We start from the raw sequence: 15,747 nt of genomic DNA, 5'->3' as shown, positions 1-15,747 counted from the left end.
CTCCGCCCAGCCCTGCCCCCATAACTGCTACCATATGTGTAAAGAATACTCAATCCCAGGTGTTTTTTAAAGCCAAATAGCAATTATTAACTTGACACATTTTGTTTCACTTTAAAGTTTCAGAACAATTAACTGACTCTTGCCCACTTGCTATATGCAAACACAGTAATACTGAGCTGCCAGCTTCTATTTAAAAATCTTTTTGAAACACAAATATAAGCATGTCTTAAAAAGAACCCCAAGGTACTAGAAATGCTTAATAATATGTCTGATATTTGGATTATATATAGATTACAAAACCGAAACCTTTCTAATTTCTGTAACAACAACTTGACAGTGTAATTATTTCCTTAAGTATAACATCTGTCAGCTCCGGAGCATGGAGGCTCTGGTCTTCCTAGAGTCCAGCTGCCTCCTAGTATGAGTAACAGCACCCTCATAAAAGCCACAACGAGAGAAACACCCACAGTTTAGTTGTTCCAATTGCTGCTGACTCAGTTGTACCTTGACAAGGGAGCTTCCTTTACTAACTTTAAATATAGCCATCTCTCATTCTAAAACTTTCCTTTTCCTTGTGAATGTATGTGCCAGCTTCATGGCCTGACTGAAACACTGGGTAAACACCTCCACAAGTCTCATTATACAGTGTGAGGTCTGCTAAAAACAGGACCCCGCAGTGTTTGTTCATTCCTTTCCCCATGTGGATACTGTAAAGACTGAAATGAGGATGCGTGCGCCAGTTTACTGTGTGTTAGGCTTGAAATAAATTTCACAGAACTTGCAGTAAACGTGTGATGTAATGAATATCCCATTCCTCTGCCAAAACACAGCAGCTATTTACGAGGGAAATGTCAGTCTCGGTGCTGCGTATCAAACGCACTGTTAGGATCACGGGCTTGAGCAAAGAAGAAGAGTACGCAATGTCTGTTGGATCTCAACTCCCTGCTAGGAACAGTTTCCTGTCGGCTAGACAGACAGACTCCCCTCAAGGGCATCAGAGCACAGTTCCATGATTGGGGACCCCGATGAATTACTACTTGACAGTCTTACAAGTTCCTCTCTCAAAAAATGAGTGAAATATTTAAGAGAAAAGAGTCTTTTTCAAGAGTTGGGAGAACTTGAGATAAACAGAACATGTTCCCATCTTTTTTGTGAGGTTCTGGAACCCTTAGGATGTGGCATGTAGCTTAAAGAAATAGGTCAGCAGGGACAGGTCTGGAGGTATATCTTGTCCCTGGCCCTTCCTAGTCAGCCAAGAAGTGGGCAAACTTCTCCACAGGCTACTGCTGTCATGATGTGCAAGCACATGAACACGGACTGAAATCTTGGAAACTGTGAACCATAATTTTCCTCCCTGAGGTTGTTTCTGCCAGGTGCTTTTACCACAACATGGAGGGAAACAACCACAACAGGGCATCAGGTATCCAAGGGATAAAAATGATGTGTTCAAAGGAGCCGGATCTGATACGTAGTTTATCTACAAGACATAATCACTCTAACATTACTATATGCAAATAAAACATGTTATCTTTGGAGTAATTCTATCCTTAGACAAGTACAGCTAATCCATTAGGCTTACATTCTAGGGATGGGAAACACTAGCACTTGCACTGGCTCCTCTTCCCTGCAGGAACCGATCAGCATCTTCTTTCCTACAGAGCCTAAGCCCAACCTCAGGAAGTTCCTGAATATATTGTTCCACAGAGCCCCTACTGATGACAGGCAATATGAGCAGACTAGAAAAAATGTTCTGACTTTCCTCACATTAATACTTGTTTCTGACATTGTCTTTGCTTTTGATTTATTATGTTAATGGTCCTCACATTATTTTATGTCTGTATATATTGTCTTTGTCCTCGAGTACTAAGTGCTCAACTTGTATTCATCTGAGACTATCAACTACATGAATTAATGCAGAACAAGCAATCTACATTAAAGTGTTCTGAATACCCTAAGAAAAATGTGTGGTATTTGGGCAGTGAGCAGAGAATCAAGAGTTAAAAAACTAAGAAACTCTTCTTATTTCTGAATGTTGTTTAGATCAGGAATCAGTAAACTTCTTCTGTAAAGCCCCAAGATAGCACATATTATAAGCTCTGTGGACCAGTGGTTTGTGATGCAACATGGAGTCTGAAATGACATTGTGAAAGCTGCACAGACAATACATAAACAAGAGAGCATGTCAGGGCTCCAGTCAACCTACTTATAAACACTGAAAGCAGATTTTCATGTTATTTTCACATCACTAAGTGTACCCCTGCTTTGAGTCCCCCAACAACTGAAAATTTCCTCCAATAATTACAGCTAAAAAAAAAAAAAAACTATTCCTGGTTTGTCAGCTGAATTTATATCAAACATCTCAGATCTGGTATTTTAAAAATGGGAAATTCTGGTGGTCTGAAAACGCAACTACTATTCAAATGCGTGAGACCTTTCTTTCTTTCCACCGGAACAAGGTACACAGAGCAATGCAAAAGCAAGGGAGAGGGCCCAGCTGCTTTGTGGGCCAGAAGTTGAGCTTTGTAAAAATGAGAAGCAATGCCTTCTTGTCTCAGTAAATTTTCTTATGTTTGGGGAGTAGTTACACTTCACATCAAATGTTGTTTATATTTAACATGCAATGGGCATAGTTCTTAAAATAGAAAATTATGTTTTGATCCTCAGTTCTGATTACTAACAGGATAACTACTGAGGCACACACGCGCGAATTGAAGCCCTGGAACCCCAGCAGTGTATACTAAGTGTGTCAAAGAGGCATGGGATCACAAACTTTGAGAACTAGCTGCTTAGCTCTGGCAAGGGGAATGTGACTGCAGCGGAGTGTGCCTAGTCCTGCCCACCACTAACTACCTCCGTCCTCCACCTTAATGAAACCCTGTTCAAGAACTACATGACATTTCTTTCATTAAATTATGATTTGATAAAGTAAATTCCCTGCAAATTATACCTCACATAATGAATATGGAGAACATATCATGGATGTTTTCATGAAAGAACAACCTTTTACATACATATTTCAGTTGTTTTTATCTTTTAAGATAGTCTTGCCATACAGTTCTGGCTGGCCTGGAACTCATGACGTAGACCAGGCTGGCCCCAAACTTCAGTGATCCGCTCACCTCTACTCATGAACGCTGGGATTACAGGCCTGCCCCACTATGCCTGGATCTCACTTCAGCTTTTACTTCATCAAAATAGGCAACTACAAGCAAGGATCTGTCTCTCACTTCTATTTTCCAATCTTTAAAAACAAAAGATTATTATTTCAACTCCTTAACTGCAGAACATATCTCAGAGCAGATTCACTAGCCCATTTAATAAGTCACAGCGTACCTCGGATCTGGACTAACAATCACTATGAGAGCTTGGTCCCAATCAAGAGTCTCACAGGAGAGTGGGGGAAAAAAAAAAGCCATCAGACATCCTGCAAATTTAACTCACAGTGATATATATATATGCACTTTATTTTATTTGTTTTTTTTCAAGACAGGGTTTCTCTGTGGATTTGGAGCCTGTCCTGGAACTAGCTCTTGTAGACCAGGCTGGCCTCAAACTCACAGAGATCCGCCTGCCTCTGCTTCCCGAGTGCTGGGATTAAAGGCGTGCGCCACCACCGCCCGGCTCTACTAGCACTTTAAAAGAATACCAATATTCTGTTTGCTATTCAAGATCTAGACCTTTAAAAGTAACATTTTAGGGGAAATTAAAGGGAAAGTTCTGTTAATCCCAGTGTTGCAATGCATGAGGAACTCTTACATAAGGAAGCATTTTGTTCAATATGAATTTACTTTGTCATTAGATTTAACTATCCAAAGGACGTGAAGGGCTGGACCTGGGGAAACATACCTCTCTTCGTTCTCTCTCCTCTCTCTCGCTCCATAATAATTACAACTTCAATACTTACTTTGCTGCATTACGTGCTCTTAATTAGGAATTTCCCCCAAGACCATATTATTCTAAAGGTCATTATAATTTCTTTTACAGAACAATAACTTTGTGAGTTGACAAAGAGGAATGATTTTTTTTTATATTTACTCCTTAGTTTTTATTATGAAATATTGTTAAAGTAAGGGATTCTTTTTTTTTTTGGTTTTTCGAGACAGGGTTTCTCTGTAGCTTTGGAGCCTGTCCTGGAGACCAGGCTGGCCTCGAACTCACAGAGATCCGCCTGCCTCTGCCTCCCGAGTTCTGGGATTAAAGGCGTGCGCCACCACCGCCCGGCTTAAAGTAAGGGATTCTGACCCGATGTTATATCTGTCATAATCTGTAGAACCAAGTACCCTAAACTTAAAAGTATGTGTCTGAGAAATGTGAAAACTGAAAAGCCCATCCTGTCTCCTCTAGGGGTTACTCTCTATTCAGGGAATAGTACAAAATTACTGTAGAAGGATTTTGGTAGAGACAATATTCAATGAAGAAGCAAACAGAGGGAAAATGCTTACTGTTTAAATCTACAGAACAGCAACAGTCTCATCATGATTGCAAAACTTTCTAAATTGTGAAACTTAAGTTATTTGTAAAATAGACAAAACTAAAGCAGCTTCCTCAGTCATTTTTGAGATCTCAGCACCAATTTAAAGAAAACATTCCTATTTAGAAGAAGGCCTACTTTAAAACACAAATCGCTACACTGAGTACATCTATGGCCACAAGATGAATCTATGTCACGTGTGCCATCCCTGCTCTGTCAGTAAACAAATGAACTTGAAAGACGAGTAATGCTAAAGAGGAAAAATTTATCTGCTCTTTTATACCGTTCTTTAAGGAATAAATGAATCTCAATTCTAAAACAAACCAAAACAAAAAGACCCTACACAACTAAATAGATTCACAGACCAAAAAAGACGTAATTCACTTGACACTGTTTTGAGAACCACATGGAAACCAGAGAGAATGGAGCACTGGTTCTCCACTGTGCATCAGACATGTTATTTCTGGTACACTCTAAGATAGTGTGTGTGTGTGTGTGTGTGTGATGAATTATTTGCTGAATCTCATTTTCAAGTCAAAATTATGCCAATTAAAAACCGTAAACATAACAGTCGTCTAAAGTAGAAGCCAATTTAAAATCACATGGAAGGAATTAACAGTACCCAGGGCACAGCGTCAGAGGGACTTGGACTGTGTTTGAGAAGAACACTGAGGGACCTTCTCCAATGATGCTCCACAGCAGCAAACAGGAACAAACAGACTCTAGAGCTTGGCACAGCAGTTCATATTTTGAAAGAATTACCACCATCATCTGAATAAAATGGTTTCCCATTTTATTTTGTTTTCCAAATTTCCCTCCCAAGCAGTGAGACACTTTGTGGAAACTGTAGGCTTTCAGAAATGGACAGGTGACTGGCACTAAAATTAGACAGACACAAAACTGCAACAGGACAAGGCACTCAGGAGGAGGAAGCAAGCACAGGAGAGACACTACCAAGCCCGTGGTTCGGAACTGCTCACGGTTCAGGTCCCTCACGTCAAAAGCCAAAGCAAAGCGGCCGACTTACATTGCTTCTTCAGCTCCCTCAGCTGCTGCTTATACTGCACAAACTTTTCATTGTCTTTAAAGTCAGCATCAGAATTCTTATCCTGCAAAGCCAAAAATTTCTTCTCCACTAGTAATTTTAAATCTGGCACTTTTTCTGGACGTTCTTCTTTTACCTAAGGAAGACAAGAAATTCATCTAAGTTAGAGACCAGAGTTGTCAACAAGGGTTACTGGATACTGTTAACCTCATTTAGTTCAAAAGACAGTAGGGAAGAAAAAGATTCTCCCCAGAGGTAACAAGAATACTCAGAAAAGGTGCTGGGACTCATCCTGTACCTGCTGGTTCTGCCTTCCCTGACGCCCCCACACCGCCTGTCTCTGTATCCATCCACTCGCTGAAAACTGCAGATGAGGCCAGGCAACAGCCCAGACCTGGGCATCGTTGCCCTTCCTTCACTAATGCCTGCTCGGCCTGTCCCTTTGTGAACAGCAGTTACTCCACTGTTAGTCTCAAGTGTCCTCTTCTAGCCCTTGACCAGCTAGTGACAGCGATGCCCCACAATAACAACAGAAACTAAGGCTTCAATCTTGGCCTCCATAGTTCCCCGGCCTAACAAGGAGTGAGTGTCCACTTGTTCTGTTCAAAGCCAAACTCTCAATGTATGTTCTTCTCCCTAAATATTATAAAAATTTCAGCCACGCAGAAATATCAAACATATCAGATCGTGAACATTACATTCTTAATCACAGCCCCAATCACACTTGGCTCTGTTTGCACTACCACATCTGTACCATCTGTCTTGTCCCTGAGTTTGTCTTACCTAACTTAGATCCTCATCTCCTTTAGAACAATGTTCAGGAGCAGGAGCAGCAGCAGCAGCAGCAGCAGCAGCAGCAGCAGCACTCTATTAGAGCCCCTGGTCCATCTTTCTTTCTTTCTTTTTTTTTTTTTTTTTTTTTTTTTTTGATTTTTTGAGACAGGGTTTCTCCGTAGCTTTTTGGTTCCTGTCCTGGAACTAGCTCTTGTAGTCCAGGCTGGCCTTGAACTCACAGAGATCCGCCTGCCTCTGCCTCCCGAGTGCTGGGATTAAAGGCGTGTGCCACCACCGCCCAACTCCTGGTCCATCTTTCTGAGTGTGGCCCATACCTTTGTGGTTTTCCCTTTGTTTGTATGGAATGGCGGGCAGTGCCTTGGTTCTAAACAAGCTACCCCACATCGGCAGTAGAGTCGGAGACCTGTGAGGTTGGGTCCACTCTTTCAGGATTCAGTTCAGGAAACAATCTCCTTCTCTATGAAGTAAGTGAAATTTGCTTCATGTCTTAAATGTTTTCACTGCTCACACCACCACTACCACTCATCTCTCCGCCATTTCTGACCGCAAAAGCCTTTTAAGGCCAAGCATTCCCATCTAAATAGCAAGTTTTCTAGTGTGGAGAAAATAATAAGGGGCTGGAGAGATGGCTCAGTGGTTTAGAGCACTGCTGGCTCTTCCAAAGGTCCTGAGTTCAATTCCCAGCAATCACAACCATTTGTAATGAGATCTGGTGCCTCTTCTGGCCTGCAGGCAGAGCACTGAGAACACTGTATACATAATAAATAAAACTTTAAAAAAATAATAATAATAAGCAACTTCGTCTTTACTCCCTAGGCCACTGGGGACAATTACAGGACAAGAGACAGGGAGGAGGGCTGGCGGTACAGCTACCTGGATCTTGAAGAGTAAACGTGTAAACTTTCCGTTGGTAAACTCAAGGAGCTGTTGCCAGGAGCAAGCTAGCTCTTCATCTTCTCAGAACCCACCAGAGATGACCTAACCTTCCATATTACAGATGAGGAAATGAAAATCAGACATAACAGGTCTTGTATACAGCACTGGGGCTCCCACCATTAGCTCTGGTTTTGCTTTGGTGCGAGGGTAGAACCTGCTGAATGCTAAGCACATGCTCTACCACTCGCTACAGCCCAGCCTCTGCCAGAAAATCTTAAATGCCAGTGGGACTTGGGTCTTGGCCTATCAGTGATGTCCACAGAATATGATTTTGGAAAAGGAGAAAGATCTTGACATCCAGTTCCATTCCATTTCCTTCTTTAGGTTTTCATTTATTATTATAAATTATGTGTATGTACATGTGTCTCTGTGTGGGTATGGACATGTGAGTGCAGGTGCCTACACAGAGGCTAGCAGTTTCGGATAGCCCTCCCTACCCCACCCCTTAGGACTGCTGGAGCCACGTAACATAGGTGCTGGGAATCAAACTCAGGAAGTCTGGACGAGCAGCCACCTCTCTGCCCTTACTTTCTATTTGTGTCCACCTGGCAGAGAAGAGCCAGTTTCTACTTCCTCGCTCTTGGGTTCTAGTTACCACACCTCCGCTCCTCCTGCTCTGCTCACCGCTGTGCTGACAGCCACTAAAAAACTCCCCTTGTTGTCTTTTTCTCCTACTAAAACAGAAACTCTTTGAAAGATGTCTGGTTTATCACTATATTGCAAGTATCTGGCAGACAGATAGGAGTTAGTACTCTAATTATTTCAAATTCATATTAATAGGACCAAACGGACTTAATCTAATAAAAGCCAAAATTATCAACTTATTAATATTACTGAAATATATAATTTCTGGGTTGGAAGACAGCTTATAGACCATCTAAACTTGATCTTTTTAAAGTTTTAAATGTTTTAAAATGTTAAGAAATATTGTTAGGCATCATTACTTGGTATTTTTTTGTTCCCTGTGTTTGACTCTATCCCAGGTCTCTGGGCCATCCAGTCTCTGGGTCCTGGCATTCCAGGCAGTGAGTGTCGGGGTGGGCTCATTCTCGTGGCATGGAACTGAGGCTGGACCAATCATTGGTTGGCCACTCCCACAATCTCTGGACCCACCTAGGCCCTCTACATATATGTGACAGTTGAGTAACTTGGTCTACTGGTGGGACTTCTAACAGTGGGAGCAGGGGCTGTCCCTAATGCTTTGGCTGGCTCTTGGGAATCGATTCCTCATACTGGGCTGCCTTGCCCAGTCTTAATACAATGGCAAGAGCTTAGTCCTACCTCAACTTGATATGCCATGCTTTGTTAACTGTGGAAGACCTGTCCCTTTATGAGCAAAAACAGAGGAGTGGATTGGAGGGAGGCAAGGGTAGGGAATGGGAGGAGAGGAAGGAGGGAAAATTGCTATTGGGATATAAAATAAATAAATAAATTTAATTTTAAAAAGCTAAAAAGTTAAAAAGTTAATTTTAAAAATCTAAGTTTAAAAACTTAAGTTTAAATTTTAAAAGTTAATATAAAAGAAGTTAAAGGACTTATCTTCTACCCTCTAATTAAAGAAAATTCTTGATTTTATTTCAAATTAGCGTGATGTATTTCTAAGTTCTCAAACCGACCAATGAACATGAAGCAAAAGATTGCCCACTGTGACCATCTTTAATCACAGAGAAGAAAATTATTTTCTTTGCTTAACTGCTATGGCTTTTGTTTCTGTTTTTGTTTCTTTTCCCCCCCAAGACAGGATTTTTCTGTGTAGCCCTGGCTGACCTGGAACTCACCCTGTAGACCAAGCTGTTCTCAAACTCAGAGATGCACCTGCCTCTGCCTCCCAAGTGATCCCAAGTGCTGGGATTAAAGTGCTCCACCACTCCCTGATTAATTGCTAGGATTCTGATGAGCTAGGCAGAAGTGAAAATTTAAGCAGAATGCCAAAAATGTCCCCAGTCATACTTATGCAGCAGAGTGAGAGAAGTGTCTTATGCTGTGTCACTTGGCCATGCTTGAGTCACTACCATGATGTGCTTCAAGGACAAGTTTCATAAAATTTTCTAAATAGCTCCTGAAAAGCTAAAGAACCAATAAAACTCAATTAGAAAAGACATGGCAAATTTAATAGTTTAATAATACATATTAAAGAAAATAGGAGCTGTGAGCCAATGGTGACCAGCTAGCCTCCTTTACTATACATGACAAAATAAGATGAGACAAATTCCAGACTAAGGCATCAAGAGTTCAGGGTAATCTCAGATCCAAACTGCTCTTTCTATAGAGAAGGGTTCAGGCTCTTTCTAGGTTTACAGAAGAAAATGGACTCACATTCACCTACGACAATGGAAGCATGGCAGAAAAGTGATCAGAAAGGCAGATGAGGCTTCTTAAAGAGTCTGACCAATCTGAAATCAGGTCACGAGCTGGGATGATGAGCAAATATCTGAGCAGATGATAAGGAAAACTCGTTCAGCCTTGACATGAATGTTTGCGCCTAGTCTTACTGCATCTTGTTATGCCATGTTTGGTTGATATCCCTGGGAGGCCTGCTCTTATCTGAAGGGAAATGGAGGAGCAGTGGATCTGGGGGAGCAGGAAAATGGGGGTTGCTGGGAAGAGAGAAGAAATGGGAAACTGCATTTGGGATGTACTCTATGATAGAAGAATAAATCAAAAGAAAAAAGTGTTCTTCATCAGCGAAGTCCTTAAAGCACTCAGCAAATGCAATCCCTGCAATTCCCATAACTCAGTTACAATAGCCACTGCAGCACTACACAGAGGACAGGGTGGAGAGTAATAATGGAGCCAGGAATCATCATTTGAAGTCAACAAAATATGAAACACGAATAGAAAGCAAAACTTTCAAAGCTGATAATATTCACTTTATTGGTATTTATGAAATGTGTCAAATATTCAATACACACACATTTTTATCCATTCACCCATCTATTCTAAAATATTACATATAATATATAAATTACAATAAAATATATAACAAAAGGCAGTAGAACAATCTGTTCATTTATGTTTCCTTTCTTTTTCTTTTTTCATCTGGGATACCAAGTGAACCCAGCATCTCACACATGCTATACAAACACACAATACAGCTACATCCTAAACTTTCTTTCTCCTTTTTATTTTAAAGCAGATCCTCACTAAACCTGAAGCCCAGGCAGACCTTAAACTTGGAGTCCTCTTGCTTCAGCTTCCCCAGTAGCAGAGGTTACATGCCTACATTATACCATCTGCCCCCCTTTCTGAAACAAGGTCTTGATAAACAGTTATGGCTGCCTTGGCAAAGATTACTTCCTTTTCTTATCTCCCACTGGCCTTCTTGCAATCCATCCATCCCCAGCATTGGTTGAGCACCTGTGGGCCTGCTGGGAAATGACTCTTGCCAGCAGGTGAGACAGTCAGTAGCTGCTCTGAAGTGTGTAAGAGTCTGAAAGGGACCTTCAGTGTCAGCTGTAGTTTCTAACTTGGGCTTTCTTGTTTCCCTTTAAGGGAAAAAAAAAAACAACTTGTCTTAAAAAAACTGTTCCTTTCTTCTGTGACATTCCTCACTCCTGATTCTTTCCCAGTTTCTTTCTTCCTTTTTCACACCATCCAGAACTAAGAGAATCCGGATATTTTAGTGGCAAGGAAGAGCAAAGTAGCAGGAACCAAGTCATGGGAAAAAGAGGCAGGTGTGTCATCTGCACAGAGAATGAAATGAGGTGGGTGAGATGAGCACGGCCACCAGGACAGCCCTGGTTCCACTTCAGACTGTGCTGACAGACAGTCTCCTGGAAACCTTCAGATTCTTGTCATCTCTTTACTAGAAAACAGAAATGAGTGAGTGTGTGTGTGTGTGTGTGTGTGTGTATAGTAATATCAAAACAACAAAACCCTTCTGATGTTTAAACTTTGGCATATGGTAGATGATCAGAAGTTGCATTCCTTTCCTTCCAACATCAGTACAGACACGTTAACATGTTCGAAGATGGAGAGGATGCAATGGGGAAACATAAACAAAAAACACTAAAAGCAAGAAGTAATAGATGTCACTTGGAAAAGAAAATCAAGAACTATGAAGATGTAATGTAGGAGCTCAGCGATCTTCTTTGGTTTGTTTGAGACAAGGTTTTTTTGTGTAGCTCCAGCGGTCCTAGAATTTGCTCTGTGGATCCAGGTTGGTCTCGAACTCTGAGATCCTCCTGCCTCTGCCTCCTGAGTGCAGGGATTAAAGGTGTGAGCCACCATCGTCCCACTGAACACAGCAGCTTTTAACAAGTACTGGAGTGTTCAGAGCTGGGTTAGCAAAAATATACAAAAGAGTCTCAGGTAACAGCCAGAATAGTGTAGCGTCAGAGAGAACTGCTATCCCGATCCATATGGCTGCTACACAGAATCCTGCAGACTCTGGAATTTAAATTGGAAATCCAGATTTATAAGGAGCACTTTCTGTTTTTTAGAACAACATAGGGGTCAAATTATAGATCAGCTTGAAGACTACAAGCTTGATTCCCCCATATTTACGAAAGTAGTTTTGAAATCAGGCATGGTGGTGTGGTCCTGTAATCCCAACATGAAGGAGTGGAAGCAGGAAGATCAAGGAGTCCAAGGGCATCCTGGGCCACATAGTTTAAGGCCAATGTAGGCTACCTAAGATCCTAACTAATAAATAAATAAATAAGTACTTCTGTGCCTACAGTTTATGAGCTTGGGTTAAACCCAGGCCTGTCTCATGCTATACCACCGAGTTTTATTTCCAGCTCCTGAAACTTCCTTTTATGTGGGGTAGTGGGCAGCAGAAGGTGTGTGGAAGAGAGGACAATAATGGAATCCACTTAGACATACTAATCTAAGGTGTTAAAAATAAAAATTTGGGCCCTAGACTTAGAGACGAGATTCCACTACTCACTGAAGGACCCTAGAAAAGCCACTGTATGCATCCAACTCAGATTTCCTCTCATAAGGGTAGGAATGACAGTATTCATTTCACAAATTTGCTGAGAATAAATGAAACAAAGCAATAAAGCCCTCTGCCACCTGGCAGAGTATTCTATAATGAGGGGTTGTTATTATTGCTATGATTACTATTGTGCTTAGCATTACAGAGACAGATCTGCAGAGTGGCTGGATCCACAGGTCTGCACTCAGTTAAGGCTGGAGACACCCACATGGAGGCCTCCATGAACAGATTGTAATGGAAACCATGGAAATGAATGAGATCACCAAGGAGATTGAATAAATGGAAACACAAGAAGGACCAAGATAGAACTTTGGAGAATATCACATTTAACAGACAGCTAGAAGAGTTAAAAAAGAAATCCTGTAAGAGTTAACAAGTCAACCAAAGAAAGTGCCCTAAAATTTGGAAAGGAATTTTAAGAAGTGTCAAATGTCTCAGAGAGGCTGAGCTAAATAAAGATTAAGAAGAGCCCATGCAGCTCAGTTTGAGTCATCTGGGACTCTGGCAAGAGAAGAGCAAGGCACAAATTTTGCTCATGCCAAATACCCAGACCTTGTTCAATAAATCATTTCAAAAGGATGAAGCAGTAATGCAAAAACCACACAAATCTCCAAACACCCCTTAATGAACTGCTCAGCTTTGGCTTAAAAATCAATTGTGAATATTTAACTGCATTTAAAAAATTATTTATTGATATGTATGTGGGCATGTGCATGCTACATTGCACATGGCAAGAGGTCAGAGGACAACTTTTGGTCATTGTTTCTTTCCTTCCACCATGTGGGTCTGGGGGATTGGTCTCAGGTTGTCAGGCTTGGTAGCAAGGACCCTTACCTGCTGAGATCTCTCTCTGGCTCCTTAGTGACATTTTAACTAAAACCCAATCTGGCTGCTTGCGACTGCAGCCATTTCCTCCAGGGACAGGTAATCAATGAGCTGACTTAATTATTCTGGTGGCTACTCCTTCCTCTAAACAGAAGCCAGTATTTGTTTGTTTGTGTAGGGGTACTGGTAGAAACAAAAGATGGAACTCAATTGTAACCATACTGAAACTGAGTACTACTTTCACTATGTTCAAATAGAAATAGTAATAAAGTTATAATATGATAATATACCTCATTTCTTCTGAATAATACTGCATGCATGTGTAATTACTCAAAAGTGTGTCATTTTATTGCCACAGGGCAAAGTCAAGATCTCCTCCTCCTGCAATTACCATTATTGCCTTACAGGCATCATTTCACTGGGAGGGGAGATCACAGGAGTGTGAGATATTAATGGTCTGAGTCATTCACACACTTCATGAATCATGTGAGAATCTAGTATAAAATTAGTCATTCTTGTAACTGAACTGAGAATCTCAGATGGATTGATTGACTGACTTTCAAATGACCAGTTAGATGTCTGGCTTCCAAATACAAAATACCTAATGCTTTCCAGTCTGCCTTCAGAAGTTTACCACGGCACACATTAGTGTGACAAAATTTGCTTTTACTCTGCCTAGTAAGAACATTCAGTATTATAATTTCTTGTTAGCTGGATCTAAAGCTATGGGACCTGGTTTATGCTAGAAACATACAGAGAATTGGCTCAACTGTTCTGAGAATACTCATTCAACAAATATTTACTGAGTCCCAATTGAGTGTTAGGCATTATGCTAAGCACTAAAGCATTTATGGTAGCTGGCCCACACTTGTGACACGTCACCAATCCAACTGATCATACACGGGGTACATTAATATTAGGCTAACACTGTCTCCACCTATACATAACAAAAGGGCTTAGTGAAAATTTTATTAAAAAGTATATGTCAAAGACATGCTATGCTATGCTTTCGATGTGGATACCCTCATTGTATGTACATATGAAAACATGCTATACTTTCTCTATTTTATTATACTCTTTCATGCTTAAAAATATCCATACATTTTTAATGATGACCAGCATGGAACTGTTCCCTTCATCTTACGCCAGTTTCTTTTGCTATTGTACAGTGTACACTAACCTCTACTGGAGCAAATATTTGTAGTTTGGTATGTTTCCTAGCATCGTTATTTAGCAAGAATCTGACTTCTAACTAAACACTTGAGAGAAAATACTTCCTTGTGGTTCATTATGACACATGGAGTGGACTTTACAGTTTGCCAAGGTGTTGTAACACCACCACTGAGCAGTCCCAATCAGACACAGAACACCTTTCTTCCTTCAAGCTGCTTAGATAAGAATTGAAAAAGAGTAAGGTCAAACCTTTATGTATGTTATTGACCTGGTTCTAATGGCCAGTCCTGTTAGAGTAAAACCAAAGACAGCAGCCCTAAGGCGGCCTGCCATCTTCGCTATCTGTCACTAAGGACTTCTGCTGCTGAAAACCAGCTAGCATGCTGCTCATGGCACTCTGTTCACCCTGAGGTTGGGACCAACAGGATCAACTGGTGCACTCAGAAGACAGCTTGAGGCTTCTCGTTTCCCTGAGAGAACAAAGAGAGATGCTGCTCTGACCTATAAGGGTTTGTTTGTTTGTTATGGAGGAATATTCTTTTGACAACATTTTAAAAAATATGCACAATTCACTTATTCATATATTTATGTACCTAGTAATTTACTGATTTACTGAATATCTATTACAAATGACCCTGTGCTAGCCATCAGAAGATATATGGATTATCAAATTAGTTGGTCCCTGTTACTATCTTGGGGTTTAGGATCTGGTGGGGGAAAGAAGCATTCTTCAACTAGTTAAAGAGATTATGACACACTATGGTAAGCACTCCTTGGAAGAAAGCTCATTGGATGTTAGGGAAGCATCTAGTGAAATAACTACCGAGAGCACCATTTCAGACAACCTTAAGTGCTCAGCCTAAAACAGTCCATAGCAAAGGCAGGGTGGGATGAGGATTGTGGATGTTGCTAACAAACAGCCCATCTTTAACTCCAAGTGGCTCAAAGCCCCAAGTTCAAAAACAGATACAAGGGGCAGACAGCTACTTATACAAGGTCAAAGTGGGGCAGTGACAGAAAGGATCAACTCATTCAGGTCTCCCTTTCACACCATCAATACTGTGAAAGCATGAAGGACTCCAGGCAACTATCCAAACCACTCTTGGTCACATGCGAGTTCTCACATGAAAAGACACTCTGACCTGGAACTGTCTTTGCCATCCACCATGCTTCTATCATCCACAGATTGAGCCAATGCCTTATTAGCTGCCATGGTATCTCACTGGAGAGCCTACAGTGAAGCAGTACATTGATGAGGTTGATGCTAACTAAGAGGATTTAAGGTTCTTACCATGCAGCTTAACATCCAGAAAGAGATGCTAAAGTCACCATCTGAAGACTCAGTTCTAGCACCTCATGAGGTTAGCTAAGGTGGCACTCCGCTGATACTGAAAACTAGAGACTGTCAGACATTGCTTCTCCTAGAGCCAGAGTGAACCGAGTAGGGGCAATGAAACTGGGTCTCTTCCCTTAGTCACATCTGATGAGCGGCTTACACCCCCACCCCACCCCATCTTATAGCAGTTCTGGTTCTACCGGTTAGACAGTTTCTGAACCCAA

At 41.2% G+C, this 15,747-nt stretch overlaps 1 protein-coding gene across 5 annotated transcripts in view; it reads right to left on the bottom strand.

Annotated features, from left to right (window-relative positions):
- The window catches only part of Nsmce2 (NSE2 (MMS21) homolog, SMC5-SMC6 complex SUMO ligase), a 205,070-nt gene that overhangs the window by 123,002 nt on the left and 66,321 nt on the right, over window positions 1–15,747 (bottom strand). For all 5 annotated transcript variants that reach the window (XR_009058472.1, XM_057791843.1, XM_057791844.1 and 2 more), the window contains exon 4: window positions 5,499–5,652. Coding sequence is in view for 4 of the 5 variants with exons in the window: in XM_057791843.1 (XP_057647826.1) it covers window positions 5,499–5,652 (154 nt within the window). In the remaining variant the exon portion in view is untranslated. The remainder of the gene's footprint in view (window positions 1–5,498; window positions 5,653–15,747) is intronic.

The sequence above is a fragment of the Chionomys nivalis genome, chromosome 17, assembly GCF_950005125.1.
Source record: "Chionomys nivalis chromosome 17, mChiNiv1.1, whole genome shotgun sequence".
NCBI classification, from domain to species: Eukaryota; Metazoa; Chordata; class Mammalia; order Rodentia; family Cricetidae; genus Chionomys; species Chionomys nivalis.
This window is presented reverse-complemented; position numbering and strand designations above follow the sequence as displayed.